Consider the following 23,953-nt stretch of genomic DNA (forward strand, 5'->3'; position numbering starts at 1 on the left):
AAAAGTTACTTTTGGCTTTTACCAACTACATTGAATCAAATCAATTGAAAATTAACACAAACAAAACACAAATTGTAATTTATTCGGCCAACAAGACTAGTTGCAAACATTTTGTGTGGACGATTAATAAAATAAAATTATTAATAGTGCCAAGATACACATATTTGGGAATGATATTTAAGGGCACTGTCATTGCTAAAAGCCATTTAGAGTGTGTGGAACACAAATTAGACACAGCTATCTCGCAAACTAAATTAATGATGCATCGCTATGGAAAATTCACGCTAAAACCAACTCTAATATATTGGAACCAAAAAGCAATACCTTGTATAATATATGGACTCGAAAACCAACTTATTTGGTCAAATCATTCGCTAGATAGATTTGAGGTGAAATTTTGGAAATCAATCCTCCGCCTACCACAGTGTATACCTGGGTCATGGTTGCGGTACAAACTACGTTTGTAATCCCTGCGTGCCTTCTATCAGTGGTGGCTATGTGTCCTGTTTCACAAATGTTTGATTTCGATGTCTGCTAATGACGTTTTGAAAACATTGTCAACCTATTTGTTCTCTTCTAATCATGTTTTTGTACAAAGTTGGTTGAAGGAAGTTTATATGAGTTTATATTACATTGGGACATTAATCTCTAATCGAGACAAAGCTAAGGACATGATATAGTGTTGTGACTGGATTGATACCCGATCTCAATGTCTACGTTATAAGTATGATTGCCCTCAGAGGTTCCAGCACAAACATGTCAGGACCATGGAACCATACCTTCTTAAATTTCCATCTCCACAAACACGCTCTGTCATCTTAAAAGTGTGCTTTAACCTTTGGCCCACAACAGAGATCCAGGCCAGGTGCAAATTGATACCTAGTGATATGAATTTGTGTCGTTTCTGTCTAAATTGAGAGTCTGAAGAGTCACTTGAGCATTTAATATCATGTTGCCCAGCTTTGGTTGAAGTTCGTATGAAGTATTTTGCGCAACACTATACCTATGTGGGATCCTTAGACCTTGTCCAATGGTGGGCTTTTATATTATGTACATCTAATGTTCCTATACAAATCGAGACTGTACATTTTTTTATTTCCTTGAAATTAGAGTCGTTATATAAATTATTTATGTTCAAATGTTATCATATGATGATTCTCATGTAATTATGGCACAATTTCTTTATTGTCATCTTTTATGTACAACAATTTGACTTTTATGCTGCGGTCTAATCTTTCTTTTATTCTGTATTTATATATTGAAAAGCTGATTCATTAATAAAAAAAAGAAAATAATAAAAAAAGAATATAAATAGAGGCACCAATTATTATTTATTTTTTTAATTCTATATGGTTAAACAACCTTTACAAAATCATTCACATGAAAGCAGGAAAATATGAAATACATTTCGCTAATAAACCTTAAAAGATAAAAAAAAACACGTTAGGTAAATAAAACCTCTGGAATTACTGAATTAATTCAAACAAAAAAACATTCACATCCTCACAATAGAATTTAACACTTGACTCAATTTTAAAAAGCAAAACTCAAAATGGATGTAACTCAGAGTCTACACAGGAGCTACATCACTAGCAATTACTGATTCAAACTACTATGCTTAGTATAAAACTCTAAGGAAGTATCTAATAAATACAACCTACTGTATAGCTGTATCCAGTTCTAGGGGGATAGTTGAATTACTTTCATTCAATCTCATAGACTTATGATATGATAGTTTTTTTTATATAGTGCCTATACACAATGGCCCTCATTACGACCCTGGCGGAAAGTGACTGACCTGACCGACACAGCGTAAATAGCTTTTCCGCCATTGCACGACGGAGCAAAGTGCGGCTAATTCCGACCCATCGGGCACGAGCACTACTCCATGGCGGAAGTGCAATGTCCGCGATGGCGGAAATGTCCCCAAAACGCCCCCCACCGCCGTCGTACGGCACCCTAGGTGCAATTCCGCCACCCATCTTAGCGGTCACCGTAATGAGCGGCAATCGGAAAGTACGGTGACCGTAAATATACGGAAACGGAAGTAAAAACATGGTCCCGGAACGGGAAACAGCACGCCGTACACCTATAAAATCAGAATTCCCACACAACCATTAAAAATACTACCCTGAGACACATCACAACCCGTCATCCACCCTAGTGAAAACAATAACAATGGGAAAAGTAGCGAAAAAAGCATGCGACCGCAAGCGGCAGGTCCACTTCTCCCGTGAGGAACTCACCGTGCTCACAGAGACCCTCCAGGTGAATGCTACCGTCGTCTTCTCGACGCAAATGACCAGGACGGCACTTGCGAACAAGAAGGCCATATGGGCCCTGGTGGCACAGCGGGTAAGTGCGGTGGGGACCGCACCCCGCAACCCACAGCAATGCAGAAAGCGATGGGACGACCTGCGGATACGCGTCCGGAGCATACTTTCTGCCAACCGAAACATTGCCACAGCTACCGGGGGAGGATCGGAATCACCCATCAAGTTGACCCCCTGGGAAGAAATCTGTGCCTCCACCATTGGAATGGAGAGTATAGAGGGAGTCGGAGGGATGGAGAAAGGAGTGCAGACATCCGAAGAATCAGGTAGGTGGGCCAAATAAAACAATGCTAAATCCACAATGTCCAATCATGTGAAGTACCATGTGTCCACATAGTCCAACAGTAACACATGTCCAGGAGAACGTCCACATACATCGGCCTGATAGCGCACTTCAATACTCACAATAAATACATAAATAATTAAAAACCCTAAAAACACCCTTTACACGTGCAGCATGCACACCCTAACTGCAGGCTGCAAAACAACTGCATCCTCAATCCACCCAAAAATGAAACCACCTCCAAGGCCCCGACACAAATCACCCTCAGGTACCACCCCAATGCATGTGATACATTGCCATTCCAATTTCCACAGACCCATTAATAACGCTCGCCCTCCTTTACTCCACCACAGGGTCCGATTCAGACGACGAGCTCCAGGACACCCCTACCAGCACACCTGCAAAGAGGGCCAAGACCAACGGCCAAAGACCCTCCACCTCAGCTGCACGCATCAAGACACGGCAGCAGCACAAATCAAGTGACAGCACACAGGAGGGAACTTCAAAAGGCACCCCAGCAGCCAGCATGCCCACAACAGCACCACCACAGGTCCCCCCAATGGATGCCACAGAAGGCACTGCTTCTGGTGGCAGCAGCACCATAGGTGACACTGCATTAATGGCAGCATGCTCCGACACAGAAAACGGGGATGTCGAAGTAAGATCCATCCATGACCTGTCTCAATCCCCCTGTTCGTTACATCCCGTACACCATGAGGATACCACGCAGGGGCACCCACAAGACGACGACTGGCCATCCCCCACAAACCCTGTGTCAAGGCAACATGAGGTGACCAGCCCCTCTGTGACACCACCGCAAATGGCCATGGCCCAGCAGAGGCAACAGTCCCTCGACCAGGTGATCGTGCAACAGCAGCAACTGGCCACGCTCCCCAAGGACCATGCTGATGAATGTGGGGGTACTAAGGCAGCCATAGAAACATCTACTGAGACACTAAGGGCACAAATGGAGAGTAGCACCGAGAGCCTGAGAGTACAAATGGAGAGAAGCACCGAGAGCCTGAGAGTACAAATGGAGAGAAGCACCGAGAGCCTGAGGGGTGAACTGCATGCGACGTCCAAAGATGTATGTGCTGAACTTGCCGCTGTGCGCCGTGTGCTCACTGAGCTCTCACAAACCCTTAGGGACATGCATGGACGTGAGCAGGCAGAGACATCATCCGTTGCAAGTTCCGTCCAGGGCAGCCCCCAACGTAGATCTGGGAGGAACCTGCGCTCCACAGGCAGGGGTGCCCCTGATACCCGGAGAGGGGGCTTGCAATAGCCTCTGCCCACTGACAATGAGCATCTTTGGACACTGGTGTTCGGGGGGGAGGTAGGAGGGTGGAGGGGTTGTGTTGGGCTCACCTGGGTGGCGGGTCGATGGGGTGTGTAACATAATTTCACATATGCTATAAACATTTCACAATCATCCAATGAGATGTGTGGACATTGATCTTTGTGTACGAGGCCTTGATAGGCGTACAGTCCATATTGAGCATGTTCCAGACACACACAGTGCCACAAGTCCCGTGTCCATGTATCAGCCACCATGTGTGAGTGCTAGAAGCATGAATCTATGAGAATCTGACGAATGTCACGGCCCTCCTGTGCCTCGCGGACTCCTTGAGGTGCTGCCACATCCCCACCCTCATCATGACCATCTTCAGGTGCTTGCAGTTCTGCGTCAGGGGGCATGGGCACATTTCTACGTACGCACATGTTGTGTAGCATGACACATGCCATGACCATCTTTGCCACTTTCACATGGCGGTACAGGAGTGCCCCGCCAGACCTGCTGAGGCAGCGGAAACGAGTCTTCAGTAGGCCGAATGCCTGCTCTATGACAACACGGGTACGTGAGTGGGCATGGTTGTAGTCCTCCTCATGCTGGTTCTGTGGGTTCCGGAGCGGTGTAAGGAGCCATCTCTTCAGTGGATACCCGGCATCACCTGTATGTGGACAATAAAGGATGTTTGTGGAATGACATTGCTACGTACGCCCCCCCCCCTTCCTGCCAGGTCATTGCCGCATCACATACCCCACATTATCATGCATGAAATGAGACTCACCGAGTAGCCAGGATCTGTTCCCTGCGTGTCGCTCCATGTAGCGTGATATTGTAGAGTTCCTCAAAACCATAGAATCATGGGTTGATCCAGGAAATCGTGCACAACAATGTGTAATGATCCTGTTGGAGTCACACACCATTTGTACATTCAGAGAATGAAATTGTTTTCGGTTGCGGTACTGGGCCTCCATGGCATGCGGGACGACCAATTCCACATGGGTGCAGTCGATGGCACCAATGCAACCCGGTATGCCGCCAAGTGCATGGAATCCCACTTTTGTGTTCGTAATTTCCTGCTCCGAGCGTGGTAGAGAGATGTAGTCGTCTGCGTGCTTCAGGAGGGCATCGAGCACTTGCAATAGTGTCCGTGAGAACACTGGCTGTGAAATGCCATGCAACTGTCCGACTGTGTGCTGGTAGGTGCCTGTGGCTAGGAAGTGGAGTACAGACACCACCTTCAGTAGGGGTGGAATGGCGGTTGGGCTATCTATCATGCTGACAAGGTCAGCCTGTGTCATGTCCACAATGGCTGTTATGGTGTCCCGGTCCAAACGGTAGAGGGTGTGGATCTGCTCATCCGTGAGGTCGAACGGATGTGCTCGGAGGCGTGGGATTGTGGGCTGCCTGCGTGGTGGTAGTGGCTGTGCTGGCGGGCCTTGCTGGCCCTGCCTTGCCCTCCTCCTCCTCCTGCGTCTCCTCTGTGCGGCCGGTTGTTGTAGTAGTTGCTGTTCGTCTTCTTCTTGAAGTTGGAGTACTTGCAGTGCAATCAGCTCCCCCAGGGCCAACATCGCTAGTCCTGCCGGTAGCATTTTGGTGTGGGTGTGGGTGTGGGAGGGGGTTGGGTGTGCAATTTATGTTTTTTCAAGCTGTATTGCCTCCACCTGTGGTGATTCATTCCACCTGTGCAAGCTGCAATCCCCTTTGGCCGAGCACGTCCCGCACACAACGCTGCAATTCGACGCATGGCATCTTGCTATTACAATCATGTATATGATCCCGATGGCAGTGAAATATTGGTTCATATGTTCATTCTGCTATGGTTCCATTGTTTCACATACTATCTTTGCAGTCGCGAACAAACTTGTGAAGGGTCAGTGGAATGTAGTACTCGATTAACGGTGGACCCTCATGCAGCACTGTACCGCGGTTCACCGACGGGCGGGGCGTCCCATTTGTGAGTGAAGCCACTTTGCATTTACACACAATGCCGCACTACATGGATGGATTTGTGATTTCAAGCGGTCACAGATGCCTTTTCGACGTGATGTTGCAAATGAGGAATTTGAAGGACGGCGCTTTCGGTCTTCAGCTAGCGGCGAGGAGACGCCCACAGGTCTGACTGCAAATATAACGTTCTATTGTTTAGTGTCCTTGGGACAGGGGCCATGGCGAGAATGCAATGATTGATATGAATAGTATGGGATGCGCAATAGCGTAGTGGACGATGAGGCAGGACGTTCCCAAATACATCTTACTTCACAACACTGGAATCCCGGCCTGGAGCACAGTGGATTTTGCAGACTGCATTACGCACAGACTCAATGGAAATTTCACATGTGATGTGAGTAAATAATCAGGCGTTTTCATACCGGGATGAGGGAATGATGTATGGATGCATGGACAGATGATTTGATGGAGAGTTTGCCATGTACAGGGCTTTTTGGAATCTATCCACCTCCCCTGCGCTATGTGATGCAGAGCTGCAATAGTGGGACCATCGTCTATCTGCCCAGGTTGTACCCTCCCTGTCTCGACGCGCCTTCATACACTTGTGTCTATGCACGTTACTAATCCCATCGAATGGATTCTGTTTTGACAGACGCATGCACACAAGCACTCGTGTGTAATAGTGTTTCCAGCTCGATTTTTATAGTTATGATTCGCACGTGATTTTTGGGTGGGAATAATCCTTTGGAGTGGGCTAGCATGCATATGGCTGTAGATTTAGTGTGATCATTGAAGTGAGTAATACGAATCAAGTTCTGATGGCCTACTATTCTTTTTCATTTCATTTGGGTGACAGGTATCTCCTGCCCTTTTGCCGCTGCCATCTGTATGCCACTCCTGCAGATGGCTTTTGCTCCCGACACCTGCTGCTTCGAGTTAATCAGTGGAGCACCATTACGATCTTATGGGACGATCGCCAATGGGCAACATGCCCTTACGCAGTACTAGTGGCTCGGAGCAACATTTCGAGCTTTCAGCTGGACTAGTGCCTACCTAATGGGGTGGCCCTGCGGTTCTAGGCGCTTCCATGTTGCCTTTTTGAACGTGAATGTAGCCCCTGTGTACCATGAAGGAACAGGGCGTCACACAAGAAGAAGCTGGTCATTTATTGCGGATGCAGCCCACAATGATGAAATGTATTTTGGGGTTCATGACCTATTGGCTGTATGGGCTTGGTGATTTTGTGGTGCATTAAATGTCTATTCTGATATTAACCGTGTAGCGTTCTTCTTTGCAAGTAATGTAGCATATTCCTGTTTGTGGTGCGATGTTTTGTGAGAAGATCTGCATTGGGTTCCGGCTTATGAGTATAGTTGCCTGGTACTGTACTGGCCGCGTTTGCCTACGAAGCCCAGTGTGGTCAGGGATAGGGGCTACCATTGTGACTGTTTTAATGATGTCATGCTCATGGGCGGGGGATTTGCTTTTGTGTAACAGATGCCGGTCAGCTAGGTGGATTGGTGGAATGATGTGATTATCTGAATATGGCTGGTCACAGGTGCCTGTGTTTGCGTGCGTTTCTTGGAGGGAGACTGAGGTCATGTCCATTGGAATAGCTTCTGTATTCGTGCCATCTGTGCCCTGCAGCTCCCATTGGCCCCTCTTGAGGTGTGCCTGGCTGCTCAGTCACTCTGCCAACTTGTGTGGTCCATGCTTATGCTGATGGTTGGTTGGTTTACTGGCAGGAGTACAGGGCTGGTGCAGTCTCCCTCAGGATACTGCTTTGTATGTTGCCTTACACTGGTGTCAGTCGATGGGGGGGCCTGTTTTTGTTTGTCTCATTTTTCTGCTCATGTTGCTGTACTTGAACCTTCACATGCCTGTGCTGCATCAGTGCGGCAATGGTGCCATGGCTAATATGGATGGCCACTCACAAGGCACTTGGAGCCCCTAGATTCATTTGTTCGTTGGCATGCATGGGTGGCTTGTACATTTCACTGGTTGCATTTGTGTCTTCATTGCACCTACGAGGAGTTGTGCAATGTGGCCAGGGAGTGGTGTACAGGCACTCAGTAGGGCCGTTTACGGTTGATTCGCGAAGCCGTACTTCTCACCATGGCGGAATGGTACTTTCCGCCATGCTTGATGGCGTTAGGTACATGTCCGCTTGGATCGGAATTCACGTACCATTACGCCATGGTGGTAATTACGGTTTGGCATGGCGCGCGTGCGCGTACTTGGTGCAGTTAGCGTTGGCGTTCACTACGGTGTCGCTAATGGCATCCTAATTTACGGTGACGGGTCATAATCGCACCGAGCGCTATTCGATGGCGGTATTGCTTTTCCGCCATCGTTTTTCGATTTCCGCCAGGGTCATAATGAGGGCCAATGTGTTTTAAAGCGCTTTAGACTTAAAGACTTAAAGAAAGAAGAAAGGTTTCCGAGATGTTTTTTCCACTTATACATCAGTGCCAAATGTGCGGCTCTTGAACTCACTGGTTGACAGGGAACATTTTAGCAAGGTAACAGAGCCATTTATCCATTGATCCATTACAGAATGAGTGGAGGTGTCTTGTCATTTCAATATAACCTTCATGATGACAAAAAAGGCATGCGAGGTCAACATCAGAAATCATACCATGCCGTGAGAGAATTTCTTTAGTTAGCAAAAAGTTCGATCTCAATTGCAAAATAAATTGTTAATCTGGAAATGTAATAAGGTATGGCACAATCTCACCTCTCTTTTTATGTTCATGGGCAAGATCAGCCATGGATGAATAGCTTGCTAATTTCTCATGAGTAGCAATCCAATCACAATCATACAACTGATTCTTTACCTTAAGTGTATTTGAGGTGAGAGTGTCTCTATTTGAATTACATTTTTTTAAGATTCTCTCACATTTGGTTTTAATTTCAGTGACAACGTTTGAATGTTTCCCAATAGCACAGAGATTCATGGTTGCTTCTAAATGTAAATTAATGTAAAGGGAGTCACGAATGGGCAAAAGTATTCTCCTAAACAGAGTTTCATTCCAGGCCCAATTCATACCTTATCGCAGTGAGTGGGACACAATTCGGGACCCATAAAATTCATTGCCGAAGCTTGGCTTCCCACAGGTCTCACGATTTCAATACAATGTCATGAAACAGTTTCTGTCCGTAAATTAATTTTGGCACCACCTTGCCCACATAAAATTTCAGTACTGGCAAAATAGAGAAAGTTCCACATTTCTTATGTATTGCAAGGGCTTGTGTTGTCAACATAGTCGCCTTGTGATTTAACACGTTCCTGCCATTAGAAAAGCCAGGAACGGCCGAAATCATGTAGCAAGGTATGTCATACGACAGGCAGATGGAGTCGCAGTGCCTTCTCAAGACCACATTTGTTGTTGTTTTTTCACTTCTAGAAATTGCAAGAATTCTAGTTGTCTTTAAATTGATCTGTAGGCCGTTGTCTAAAGCAAATGCGGAAAAAGCTTTAAGAAGCCTTTTTAGACCCACACACGATTTATCAAAGAGTAGAAATTCATATGCATATGCAAGCCTTGAAATATGCTAGGAACCTACTTTAGGTGAGATTAGGGCGGCCAATGTTAAGAAGTCACTTGCGTCTGACACATAACGATTAAATAAACATGCCACAAGGATACAACCCTGTCTGAGACCAGACCGCAAGGGAATACACAGAGACGTGGTGCCATCTCTATTCAATCTTACCTTTACCGAGGAGTTCTCATGTAGGCCTATGATAAGCTCCAATAATCCACTAGGAATCCCCTAGTTTTTCAACTTGTCCCATAGTCTGCCGTGGTCAACAGGATAGAAGGCAGAAGATAGGTCGATTGAAGCAATATAGGCACAAGCATCACGGGTTGCCCAAGTGGAATGTTGGATGTACCTGAGAAGAAGGCCATTAAGAGATGTAGAATGGGCCTTTTGCAAACCAGTTTGAAATTTGGATAGTCTAGCAGTGTCAACTGCCCATTTCTCCAGTTATTGAAGCAAGATTGAAGAGAACATTTTACTATCAGCATCCAGTAGAGAAATCTATAGTTCGAAGGATTGGATCTTAGACCTTTTTTAAACAAATGCACAATGAAGGCAATTTGCCAACAGGAGGGAAAGGTCTTAGTCGAGATGATGCTTTTAAATAAAATGGTTACAACATTAGCCCAATTTCTAGGATCCGTTTTTGAGATGGCGTTAGACAGGACGTTAGGACCAGAAGCTCTGGATGATTTGCATGAAGTGATTAAATCAAAAACATTATTTACCTCAATTATTATTGGAGCTTCATTTAGAATTGTGTTATTGTGGTAGAATCTGGAGATTTTATAGAACCAAAACGATTCAGGAAAAACATTACCCAGGTAGCTTCGCCCACTGCATTTAACTGAGCAATGCAAGTAGACAAAGTTTGGCTGTAAAGCAATGACCTGAGCGTGCCAGAATCATTTCACGCCAAAATTTGTAGGACCGATTCAGCATCTTGCTGAACAAGGACACTGTTCGCTGTTTACAGTAAATCTCATACTTTTGCTTTATTAATTTACACTTCGTAAATTTCAATTAATTGGGAATGGATTTACTCTTTATTGACCTTTGGGCAGCCATCATCTTAGATTTATTGTCAGCAAGTTGCTCATCATAGACATTTTGATGGTTCTTTCAAAGGGAGTTCTGCCTTGTGGCAGAGGTAGAGTGGTACAGGGAACCAGAAATTAAAGTTATGATGGATCCTTCATAATTCCCGACATTAAACATGCCGATCTTCCAATCAAGAGTGGAATGGGCCATAGCTTCACGGAACTGATAAGTAAACCTATTAACATTTAGGGATGTTCATCGAAAAACATTGCCACCTGGGCAAACTCTTAAGTCACGGGGACCGTTGGGCTCATTGGGAAAGAGAGCAAAGGGAAGATTTAAAGTTGCTCTCAACATGCAATGGTTACTCGTAGTAGTCGGAGTAATGGAAAAATCAGAGCATAGCTCAAGCATATGAATATAAATGTAGTCAATCAAGGTTTGAGTCCGACCACGAAACCAAGTTTAAGCCTTATTGGAGCTCTTACTAACATGCTCATGTAAAGAATGTACATTTAGTGAAAGCAAGAGTGGAACTCCAGGCTAGGTCGTTTTTAGAGCATGGTTCAGAAAAGCAATCGCAGGATTTATAATTTGCTTGGAGATTGTCAACCGGAATGGGAAAACATTTGACATTTAAGTCATCGGCTAACAGATCACAGCGGGTACCACATCTTGCCTTCCATTTACAAATCAAATGGACAATAGACCACAAATATCTGTCAAGATCACCCACACCTCTATGCCAATAAATATTGATCATTAGGATGAAGAATCCCTGTGTAGGAAAATCAAGCTCAACCGCCAGAATACTGTGAGGCAGATTCAAAATATTTTGAGAAGACACCAAAAGATCAGATCTTAAATCAATAGCCAGGCCACCATACGGTCTGCCCTTAACGCCAGATTTTGTTGCCTGAGAAAAAAGATGGTAACTATGCACGGTAGTAATGGTAGTAAGCCAGGTCTCTTCGATCATTAGACAATGGGCACCTTTCAATTTTTCTAAGACAGCAGGACTGATACATAGGTGAGTGTGGCCCTGCAATTCCACAACAGTAATTTCAAGTCTCTGATTTCAACACATTTTTTTAAATAAAGATTTTCATTATCAGTGACGCCATGCACTTTGCCTGTTGTGACCCTGGATTGTAAGTGCTCTGTCCTCACGTGGACATAGCTGATTGTTTTCACCATTCCACCACTTAAGATCATTGACAAAGGGATTGTCTTTAAGAGTTGGAATATGGGCATCATCGGTTTCTTCTGCCCATCGTGTCACTGAAAACCCCAAATTATGCAACAGATCGTTTTCTGTTAAGACCAGATCAAGCATCAATTTAGACTGCAGATAAAGGTGAACTGGTGACACATCATTTCTGTCTGGAAAAGCAACCCTCTCTATGTCAGCAGAGAAGATGGCAGTCAAAGTGAATATTTCAGCAAGAATTAATAGGATGTTCATGCGATTGAGGCAGATAGTGATAGAAGGCCCCAACAGACTGGACATTAATATGATATTGTTAGCCTCCGGAGGAAAACAATTAGCCATACTCGGTGCCCTAAGGGCTTCTGCTTAACTGGTAGAAGACTTAGAGTTAAGATTAGGAACCTTGAGGTATAGCAATAGGAACAGCTGAACAGTCACTTTCCCCACACACCCCATTTTTGAAATTCAGAGCAGCCCTTTGACAGTCACAAATGTGACTAGAAAATGGGTTATGGAGGGGATGCTTTCTGCCCTGTATAGACATGACTCCATCACTGGTTACCATGGAATGTCGTTCTAAGGGAATGTATAATTTGTCAAACAGAGCACCAAGATTGATGTGAAGCTAAGGAAGAGTTTAGCAAGCTTCCCGGGGGCAAACATGGAGGGAAATGAATCAGTGGTTGAGCGCCTGGCTCGGAATTAAGGTCAGATGTACTAAGTACATTTTTGCTCAAGCAATGTACATTTTCTTTAGTCTGGATGATAGGACCAGACACACTTTGGAGGGAGCTCCCAAAGGGAGCAGCATTTATCAAAGCATTACCAACGTGGATCTATTCAGTTGCTATATCTTTTGACTGCTGCTCAGCCTAAATCTGATTAGAGGCCGAACTCAACAAGCTCGGGGAAAGAGCCACGCCACGTGTACAGTTACACATAGAAGCATTCACAGAGGAAAGTTTAAACACAGTATGGGATATGGCATGTTGAAGTGCTGGACTATCATAGTGTTATATGATGACAGGAGTTTCATTCTTAATAACTTTACACGTTGGTACAATTGAAACATCAAGGACAACAGAGAAATCATTAATGGGAATATCTGTTGCAACAGTATCTGCCAGATTGAAATCTTGATCAGGATCCGTATTTGGTAGCTTGTCAACCTGTATATTGCAGGAGACTAAACGGCTGATACATGCTTCAAGATCTTCAACCTTGGTGTATATGGATGCGTGCACCTTTACCTCATCCCAGATGTTTTCATAAAATTTAACAAAGGAACTACGGACTGTGTTAAGTGCAGAGAGACTAGCAGAAGACAGTGTGATGCAGTCATCAGCTTCTCTAAGTGTGTGATGGATTTCTCCCTCACTGGGTTAGGTAGAGTATTCGGGAGAAGAAATTGAATAAGCTCTACGCTTTTCTTGGGAGATGAAATCAGTGAGTTCTGTGGGGGAACCAATGCGAGAGGCATCGCAAGTTTGCTGAGTTACATTCTCCAGGACTTCACAGACCATCAGATGAATTATACAATCTGCATATTCGATGATAATTCGATCGTTCAAGTTGTTCATCTGGGTTCTATCAATTATAGCCGTTTGCCTAATTGGTACTAAAGTTTTCATTTCGGTGCTAGTCCCAGTTAGTTTCGGGAAGTAGTTCGGGATACATTGGCCTGCAATTGGAGGCCTAGGAGGAGGGGTGGCAGCCTGACCAGCTGAAGAAAGTCTGGGGCCGTGCTTGTTGCGACCTTTCTGCTTAGGTTTTTCAGGGCAAACTTACGTGGGTGAGTTTGCTGAAACAGGGGGATTAGATACTCCTAAATTATGATTCAACTCTGCAACTAAATCAGCTTTGTTATTGTCACACCTTGCTGCGACATGTTCCAGTTGGCTTGCAGTAAAGCCCTTATTCGTTTGAATTGCACATGTATTCATTTCTACAGTGATGCTCTTTTGATCCGATATTAAGGGCACTGAGGGTTGGCTATGTAGCCTCGTGCGCAGAGACATCATTGTAGATGCACAGCAATGCAAGCTTTAGAATACAGAATAAAAAGTGAGTAATTGGAAATGTTGAAACGGTAAAGAGCCCCAAGGGAGAAAAGGCAAGGCAATATAGCACCCGGCACAACACCTAGCACGGCTCAAAGGGAGTAGCTGATCCCCCGCAGTCACAAGCAAGGTTATATCACTTTTGGGATAAAGCAGTCGCGAGACGCAGTGCACAGCACCCCAACAAATTAAAACCACCAGCTCTGTGATATCTGTATGGTTCAAAGGGTCAAGAATGGTAAGCAATGGTACGCAATCAATGCCTCTGGTATTTATTTTCTACAGAGCATGCAGGTAAGAATATAAATAGAGGCACCAATTAAAATGCTGTTAGAGACCTTCTACTCTCACATTATGAAGTAACTGGAAAACCCACTGTTAAAGGGAGACAAGGGGCTAGTAAAAACGGCACGGCTGCCGCCAGAATCATTTTTCTTCCGGCGCCCGGCAATGAGGACTTACCTGGGCATGTCAGCCCTGGCGGTCCCGGTAATTCCTCACTGCCAGGAACCGGAAAATATTACTCCCCATTCCCATTCGAGTCCCATTGGACTCAATGGGAATGGGGAGGACGGATGCACCGGCACCATTCACGAATGGTGCCGGTGCATCCGTCAAGGTCTGCGAGCGGGTGCCTTTCATCCGGCCAAGTCAGTCTTTGCGGGTGAAAGCCATCTGCTCGCAGAGCTCGTAGTTTGCTGGTCCGGAAACAAGAGGACTGGCAGGCTTACCGGTAGGTTGTTTCCGGACCAGCAGCCTCGTAATGACCCCCAATGTGTCAACGAAGCCAGCAGATGGTATATGTCCAAAGCGCAAACATATTTTACTCTACGGAGATTGCCTTCTATTGCGCTATGATCGTGGTTTAACAAATCGTAATTTGTGATTACAACCATGTCACGATGCAAAATGTCTAATAGTCGTTTTGATGAAACTTTTAGATGGAATCAATGAGCCTTTTGACAGCTGGCATATGGGCATGTGCACGCTGTTGGTGCTCTGGTCCCTTGGCAGCCCTGTTGGTGCAGCATAGATGGAGTCTTGGCTTGCTTTCTTCCTTCACACTGACAGAGGAGAGTAACAATGACCAGAATAAGTGTATTCAGTGATAGGAGAAGGGTGTAGAGAAGGAGGGGAGGTTGGGGTCCTTTACCTAGAAAACACAAAGAAACAGAGACAAAGATTACTTCATCTATAAATACAACAGCCTATCAGTGGAAGGCAGCCAATTTCCACAGAACATTCTAATGCACTTCATCTTCTTTTAGTATGTGGAAATCATGGAAGTCTGTGACGTGATCTATTTAGCATTACATGCTTGTGTACAGTACTGGCTCCATGTGGAAGAACCCCTTAACTGCCAGGCTATTATGCAAGTCTATGCAAAAAGGACGAGCCTACTCGTCCCTGGCACTTACACTTTGGCAGATTAGCCAGAGGCCTGCTTTTTCCACCAATAATTAATTCCACAGAGAGAAACATTATTGCATCAGAATGTTTTTATGATTGGATCATTTTAGTCCTGGGGATTGAAAAGAAAGGAAAATGCTACAAAACACCACTAATATGTGTTCATATTTGAAGAAGAAGGTATTGCAACATGATTGGCATAAAAAGGAACATGAATACGTTGGCATTTTTAAATGAATTACTTTCGTTCTGTCAGTGTGCACATATGTTTTTTCATCAGAGAAGCACATGCTTGTTACTGCATCCACAGAGGAGGAGACATCAAAACACTGATTAAGGTCTGCACATTCTAAAAAGCAAAAAAGCAGCCAGGTAAGAAGACACTGGGCAGATTATTACTCTGCATTTTCTTTTTTTATTTGCAAAGTTTGAGAAATGTGCTGGTCTCCTTATTCTTAAAGGTAACATGTACATTTCAAGGGGGCTGGACAGCAGTGCAAAAGATGTGATGTCCAGCCCACTTGCATGTGTTAGTGTCGGTACGGCACTGCCAACACTGATAAACGACAGTTTCTCAGTTTCCACGTCGGTGATAGGAGAGTATTTCACAGTAACAGGCCTAATTGAAAATATTTTTAAAAAAAACATTTCTATGCACCTTTGAAGGATAGAAATGCAAGTGGGACAGCAGTGTTTCATATAACCACTGTGCCAATTAAATGTAATGCATGACACGAGTGACCCTGTCATGCAACGCACATCCACCGTGTGCTTGTTCACAGAGGCACTGCGGGTGCCATTGTCTCCTGCACATTTTAAAGCGCATGGCATTTTTGAATATGTGATGAGCTTTAAAATGTGCACAAATGCACCTTGATTTGCTCCGATGTGGTACGGGAAGAGCGGAGTGTATTTTTGAGAGTGCACATCTAGGATGCACACAGTCAAAAATCATTTGAGGATAAGGTGCATCTTTGTTTAGCGCAATTGATGAGATGCATTTACATCAATAAGAGCTTTGAGAATGTGACCTTTGAAAGCAAGCATTGAAAAATCCTGTTTTGCATTATGTATGGTGAAAACGTTTCCTGGTGGTAACTTTTATTTTATTTTTTATTCCATGCAGGGGGGTGCCAACAATTTCACTTGCAGTTGGGTCCCGTGAAGTGCAAAACCGGGAGAGTAAAATTAGACAAACGGCCTTTAATCTTCAGTTTTACTCTTTCGACTTGTACAAATGTAAATGCTGCCTGCAAACTAAACTTGCAGGCACGTTTACACGTTCTTCGTTAGGTGATCATTTGCATTCGTTCGTGACTGAAAGAAAATTTCATGCAACGCTAAGAAATTAAGTCCTCAAAGAAGACAGAGGCGGAAAGTATGGCGGATATGTAAACTGCACTCCATGCACCTCCTCACTATTCTTTTTTTAAGAAGTCTGTTTAATCTCTCACAGATACCATTGGCCTGTGGATGATAAGCAGACAAAAACATGTGTTTTATGCCAAATAGAAGGACTATCTACATGCACGAGGAACTTGACAGCGCATGTGGCATCGGGGTGCATGCATGGACCTGCCTCGATCCATCTGGAAAAGGAACAAACTACTGCTAATGTACCTGTATCCATTCCACACTTGCAACATATTCACATAATCTATATGTAGATGCTGAAAAGGGCAGTTAGGCCATGGGATTGCTCCTCTCACTGTCCTTAATGTGTGCCCTGCTGAGAACTTCTGACATGCAAAACAGTTAACAATAAACTGTGCCACATGTTCTAAGAAATTTGGTGAGAACCAGTCTTCTGCAATCATGGCTGCAAGACTCTGTCTCCAGCACCACCTTCAATAATGCTAGAGGCATAACTGCCTTTCCACGCTGCATATAGCCTCAGTCAACCAAAGGAGAGAAGTGAGAAGAGTAAAACTGCTGGGCTTTAGAACGATTTGGTTTCTTGTTATACTTGGAATCAGCATCCCAGTGGCTCCTTCCACTAAAGAGGGTCCATCTCAGAGGGAATCGTCGGATAAAGCCGAGAAACTCTGCCACTTTGCCTGCCAAGACACCAAAGGTACTGTGACGGGAAAGAGCATCTTCTAGCCTCAGGAGTTGTCCAGGGTCCCAGATTTGTCTTGGATCCTGTTCTCCTGTGTCCTCCCAGGTACTTTGGGTAGTAGAACATTTTAAAAGAAAGCACAAGGTTATTGAACATTATTGGACTGGGCTGTAAAAGACAACATAAGTTACTCTCTAACTTTTCTCTCACAGGTTGCACAGGTTTGGGGATCCTCACTCAGAATTACTTGTCTAGTGTTAAGAAAGCATTCTGCCACTGTTCATAATTAACCATCCTTTCTTCCCTATTATAAGCTGTTATACCTAACTTGAGAATCCACCTGCCTATTTAAAATATAGTGTGTAGACATTCCTAGGTAGGGGCTTTGGGGAAGCACTGTACTTAACAACCAGCCTGCATCACCTCCTGAAAGCTTTATCCTGGCTGCTCGTCCACTGTCACAAAATTGCGATCCTTGCTGGGGTGTTCTCTGCCTTTGCCCTACCATGCACACGCCAGAAGTACAGATAAACCTCTCCAGTCTCTACACACAGCTAGAAGATAATATGGCAGATCGGCAATGCAATGCAATGAAAAGAGAGAGGCATCAGCATTTGTATAACAGGCACTCATAGGGAGGCAGCAATTGGCTGGACATGCAGGTGGCTCATAGATGGCAGGTAAAGTATGTATGTAAAGGCAGGCTGCAGAGATTAAAGAATATGCAAAAAGTTAGAGGAGAGCATGGTATAGTGACTTTTGGGTGGGAAAGCATGATCAAAGCAGGCACCATATAGGGAGGCAGATTATCAAGGCCTGCATTAATGTTTTCCATGTGGTAATGGGCCACAATGGAGGCGTACATTTGAGAAGAGGAGCTTCACACAAGTCAAGGCAGGGCAGGGATCTGGGCAAATATATGGAAAATTGGCATTTTCTTACAGGCCAGGTGCCTCCACGTATGTGTCTTGGCGGGTAGCATGCAGTCGGAGCAATATCAGAAAGTCACAAAGTGGTGCGCTTACCAGTGTTTTGTGCTGGGAACTGTAGTGAGGTACCCTTACGGTCCTCTAGTCCCAGGACGGCATTCACCTGACGGCTTCCCCGCTCAGGACAGGAAGTAGTTGGCACAACCAATTAGGCGTGCGGTCCCCAGGAAGCGGGGATCAATTGAGAGTGTAGGCAATCCAGGCGGCCAAGTTGAAAGGCCCGGCCCACTCCGGAGAAATGCCTGCACCTTGTGATGTCGGGCTCGAGGCCCGATGTTGCAAACAGCCAGGTCCTGAGAGAAGAAAGGACAAGCAAAAAGACAGTCCTTATGAGGCGTGCCTTGAGAGGGCCAGCGTTTGCCTGCCGGCTCTCCCGGTCAGGCCAGGAAGAAGTCAGCCCAGCCAATCAGGCATGCGGACGCCAATGTTGCAACCAGCCAGGTCCCGAGAGAAGGAAAATTGTAATTGTTGCAGGAACTGTGTAAATCTAGCCTGTGCTTGCTTAGAGCACAGTTCTTTTTGGTAAAACAGACCCAGCATTAATCAGTAACAGATTCCTTAACTGAGCTGACCAGACACAGCTGTGGTCAGATATTTTGATAACTCCAGCTACTGGAACATGAAGGATGCCCTCAAATTCAGATTTCTCTTGCAATCCCAAATATATAGGACTCAATAACGGTGCAGGTTCATACCATAAATTATATGCGCCCTGATGCCCACGGGCTATCGGCGCTATACAAAAAATAAATACATACATACATACATATGAAAACGCTTTATTTCATTTCAATTTGATCAGACCTATGTAGTGGAGATGGGAAATACCTCCGGTTGTCATACACATCTTGTGCATCTGAAACATCTCTGAGGAAGGGTTGGTAGCTCAATTTTCACAAATGTTTGAGTCAATTGTTGCGGATGGTATGAGTCCTCTCCTGGAGCAGCAGGTACCTATAAAGAGTGGCATGGTGAATTGGACAGGTTGTATGCATGGTTGGAAATCATGTAATCAGTCGGGGCAGAAGCATCTGCCCCTTGGATGGAAGGGCCTGTAACAATGACATCACTTAGGCAGGGGTAAGGCTGCAAGCCCATATATGATAAAAGCTGAAGTATGTAAGTATTTGAAAGAATGATGGGTCTGGTTTGTGTTTGGTATTATTCACAGTAATTGTGGTACCAGCAGTGTACCTTGCGTCTTGGTTCACTCAAGCATTATACCACTCTATAGGAAGAACCCTACTAATGTGGTAGATTCCTATAGACCAATCATTCTGATAGACATTGATTGCAAAATGTTTTGTCATATGATACTGTCGGAACTAAAAATCAGATTGGGGAACATATCATCTTGAATTGGGCACTTGGTGGTTTTAGTTCTATAGTTGATCAATCACATTTTAACATTATGGAAACTGATCAATAAGCATGTTTCAGCAGATAATATGCCCTCATATGTATTATTCTTGGATTTTTCATCTGCTTTTGATCTTGTGCTAAGAGAAAAGCAATTCATCCAACTGGCAAACATGGGGATTGACAGAACTCTGCTAGACAATATCAGAGCACTTGATTTTGAGATCACCTTGCATATTCGCTTTGGCACTTGTGGGAAACTTACTAAGAAGGTGTCAATAAAGGTTGTTAACTAGGTCCAGTCCCTATCTGCCGGACATTAATGACATGCCTCAATGTGTTCAAAAGGGATCTGAAGATATTATCTTTATCAGTGGGAAGGGGGTATCGCTGTCATCAAATCCATTGTGTAAAGCACAAGTAGAGCTTTCCACAAAAAAGAAGCAGTGGCCGGGAGAGATAGAAAAGCACAGGTACAATTTTAGATGCCTGAATCCGAGATTATGTTTTGAGAGACGTTTGGTGGTACAGTGGTACATGGAGCAGAGACATGAGGCCAAGATAAAATTGTTACCGCAGTGGGAATCTGCTAAAGGGAATTCTGGAAACAGTTGTTATTTTAACCCCAAGGGTTTCTGAATACCGCTCTACAAGAGGATGTGGGATTTTCTTCACAACAAAAGACGGTGATGGATTCACCTGACAGTCATGCTGTTAAAAGGGTGAGCTGTTTGCCATGGACTTGCAGGAACACTTTCTCAGTTCTTCATTTCACCTCATAGGAAACATCTGTTGCAAGATCTTATTTCACTGGGTTTGGCATTCCTTCTGGATCCACATTTTCACGTGACTAAATCCTATAGAACTCCTTTGGCCAAGCTAAAAAAATATCCAAATTGCAAGAATAAGGACATCTGAAGAGTGAGATTTGAAGCGCTTAGCCCATTTGGAGTCGGATATGTCGATTTAGGAAGTCATGGGCATTTATCCCATTTGAAAGCAATGGTTAATCCCCAAATCACATGCCTCTTTGCTCTGGCCAGAACCGAAAATATGCCACTGACCAGTAACCTGAAGAGATAGCACTAGTTGTCTGACACCATAAGTAGATTGTGTCAGGTTGAGGAAGTGAATCTACCCAACCCATGAACAGTTGACAAGTATCACCCCACTCCTACCGATGGTAGGTCTCTTAGACAATTGCAATGCTGCAATGTCTTTTCTATTGGTGAATCTTGACAGGGACATCACTACATCAAAACCACTCATTTCTTTAGGGCTTGGAGACAGATCTCCAGCCAGAGTGCTGGATGTTGATTTTCTCAATGGTGTTTTAGGTCTTTCGCTGGTCGTCAGGGGCTGTGAGTAATGTTTTCAGTGTATTTAAACTCTCCATTGGATTTATAATGGCTGAACGTGGTTTTAATATATATATATGTGTGTGGTTTTGTCAGATTATCACAATGATTTGATTTTAAATTCATGTTAATGATTTTGCTTATATTATGTATGAAGTGTGTACTATATTGTATTTCTATAACTGTATTTATTATGAATTTTACAATGTTCTGTATATGTGGATCTTTGATTTTTTATGTTCTGTCACAAAAGGCTGATATGAGCTGAAAGTGTTATAATACAATCTAAATACCCTTGTCATATGGCAAAATACATTGAAACACTAAATGTAAAAGGGGAGGATTGTTGGGAGTGTCAGTATCTGACGAGGAACTATAATATAACCTGTCCAATCAGAAATTGCTGTGTTAAATAATACTGCATAATGGAGTTTATCAAGTATATAAGCCAAAATACAATAGAAAGGAACATTATTGGGAACTCTGCAGAGGAGGGGAGCTTGTCCAACAAGAGATGTTCTCATTGGTGGTCCACCTGTATCTAACTGATGGAAATCCCCCTTAAGAAGAGCTTTTCCAGAGGGAGTCAAATGCAGAAATGTTTTCATAGCCAGAACCAGATTGCCTTGAAAGGTACTTTGGAAGCACGCAACAGACAAGGAGTAGAGCTCACTTGGCAGAGTGGCCTTGGGTCGTTGACTTTCCTAACAGTCCTGGGCCTTTACATAGTCAAACCAAAAGTGAGTGCAACAACCCCTATGCATCTGTACTTTGAGGTACATGTCCCAAGAATTAGTTAAACCCCTGATAGAAATTGAACGTTTTTGGAGGATATCCTTTACAAGCCATGCCACCAAATAGGAACTGAGCCTTTAAGTTAGACTTTGTAGATGTATACTGATATGATATGATATGGCATTGATAATGCGCCTATACACAAGTGTTTTGAGGCGTGACGAGGCAAGGGAGGGGGAAAAGAGGGAAGGCAGACAACAATCTTACTAGGCCAGGTGTCATTCAGCTTGCGCAAGTGCATGGGAAGTGGGAAAGGGAAAAGTGCATGGGGGAAGGGAGAGGGGAAAGTGCAGTACATGGGATAGTAGAATAAATAAGATAATCGAACGGCCAGATGGTGGCAAGTGCAAAGTAAGAGCAGACATAAGTGCTGGTAGGGGGACTGAAGGGATACAGAACAACAGTCCCCAGGTGCGGGGGTTGCCAGGGAGGCAGTGCAGGTGTGCAATTGGCGGGGCCTGGGCCCGAGATCAGAAAGGGTGGCCAGGAAACTAGTGCAGTTTCAACCAGGAACTCAGCAGGGCAGAGGAGGCGAAAAAGCAGAAGCAAAGAGGAAGGTTTTGAGGTGCTTCCAGAACCGGAGATGGTTCTACTCAAGTTTCAGGGAGGCAGGATGGCTGTTCCAGAGGGAGGCCCTTGCCAAAGAGAGAGATCTACAACCAACTTGTTGCTTGGAGAAGCAACTTACCCTGAGGGAGTTGGAGGCGGATGAGCGAAGAGCTTGAGAAGGAAGATATTTGAGAAGTGAGAGTTGAAGGTATTGCGGCCCCAGGCGCCAGAAGGCCTTGTGGACAATGCAGAGGGTTTTGAACTTAATCCTTGCAGCCACTGGGAGCCAGTGTAGAGATTTCAGTCCTGGAGAGATACAATCCCTGGGCTTGAGGTGAAGGACAGGTCTCGCAGTCCTGTTCTGGATAAGTTGCAGAGGGTGGAGAGTAGAGGCAGGCACATTTAGGTAGAGGTTGTTACAATAGTGCAGTCTAGATAGAACCAGGACTCTGGAGATGGTGAGCTTCTGGGGGAAGGAGAGGAAAGGAAGAATACCTCTGCGGAGGTGTAGCTGGTAGTGTGACTTCTTAGAGACGTCAGATATGTGAGGAGAGAAGGAGAGTGTGGAGTCAAAGATGACCTTGAGGTTTTTAGCCTTGCAAGTGTGAACAGGAAGAGGGCCAAGAGAGGCCGGCCAGAGAGCTGCAGGGAAGAAGGGAGTGTGTTTTTGTTTAATCCAATTAAAATATAGCATATTTTCTGTACAAATTACATATTTCGTTATGTGACCGATTGTTTTGTCTGCTTCCCCGCAGGGAATTTTACTTCTTATTTTGCCCTGAGGAAGGCGTTTCTTAAACATCAGTGGCCTTACAGGTGGCCCGCCGAAACGTTAAAGTGGTCTCCTTGTCTGTTGGAACTCATCTTTGTTTCCAATTTCTTACAGATTTATTCTCTTTGCGACCCTTTCTTTTCTTTTCAAAAAACCGCATTATGTGAAAAGTTTACGTCGGCAGACCTGTATAAATGTATTTACATCGGAAGACCTTTATAAATGTATTTACATCTTGCGTAATCAACTGGCAGACCTTTATAAATGCATTCACATTTTGTTTAAATCAACTTAACTTTAAATGAAAACATTCTTTTTCGCTTTATTTGTTAATTTTATGTCTTTGTATAAAGGAATGCATTTTATGTACTTGTTAAATACACTCACCTTTTGTGAAATAAATGAGTAAAACTCATGAAGAAAAGATGTTTTCAGTGTGACATTATTTTGCTCTATGCTTCTCATGGTTACCTTGGGTTGTTCTAAGTTAGATTAATCAGGATATCCTGTTCTGGATACCACGTGAATAGTAATCATAACTTTACAAAATTTAGTTTTTACGGCTCTTGAAACTCTGTTATGTGAACACTTGTTGATGGAGTCAGAGGAAATTCGGGGATTAATTTATTGTGAAGTATATCTTTCAAAATATGTTGTGCTTTCTTTGAAATGTGATGCAGACAAGCAGTGATAATTTAAATGTTCATATTGGAAAATAAATATGCATTTTTAGACTTATACAAATGGATGTTTGTGTGCATTGTTGATGTAAAATTCTATTAAATGAATAGCAGAAAGGTTGAGTTTCTTTTCTGAGTATACACTACCTATATGTGTTTGCAATATTGTGTGTGGCTTGCCCAACTTTCAAACTAGGGTACCAGCTTTAACTGTCAGTAATTATTTTAAATAAAACAGAATATCCAAACTAAAAACAGCCTTTTTCTTGTC

The 23,953-nt window shown here is 44.1% G+C and overlaps 1 protein-coding gene across 1 annotated transcript in view; it reads right to left on the reverse strand.

The window, feature by feature from the left end:
* Positions 1-13,960: 13,960 nt before the first annotated feature.
* Positions 13,961-23,953, reverse strand: part of LOC138571342 (uncharacterized) — a 323,964-nt gene continuing 313,971 nt past the window's right edge. The window contains exon 5 of the mRNA XM_069649190.1: positions 13,961-14,864. Within this exon, the coding sequence (XP_069505291.1) occupies positions 14,659-14,864 (206 nt within the window). The 3' untranslated portion in view covers positions 13,961-14,658. The remainder of the gene's footprint in view (positions 14,865-23,953) is intronic.

The sequence above is a fragment of the Ambystoma mexicanum genome, chromosome 1p, assembly GCF_040938575.1.
Source record: "Ambystoma mexicanum isolate Mex_15411 chromosome 1p, UKY_AmexF1_1, whole genome shotgun sequence".
In the NCBI taxonomy this organism is placed as follows: Eukaryota; Metazoa; Chordata; class Amphibia; order Caudata; family Ambystomatidae; genus Ambystoma; species Ambystoma mexicanum.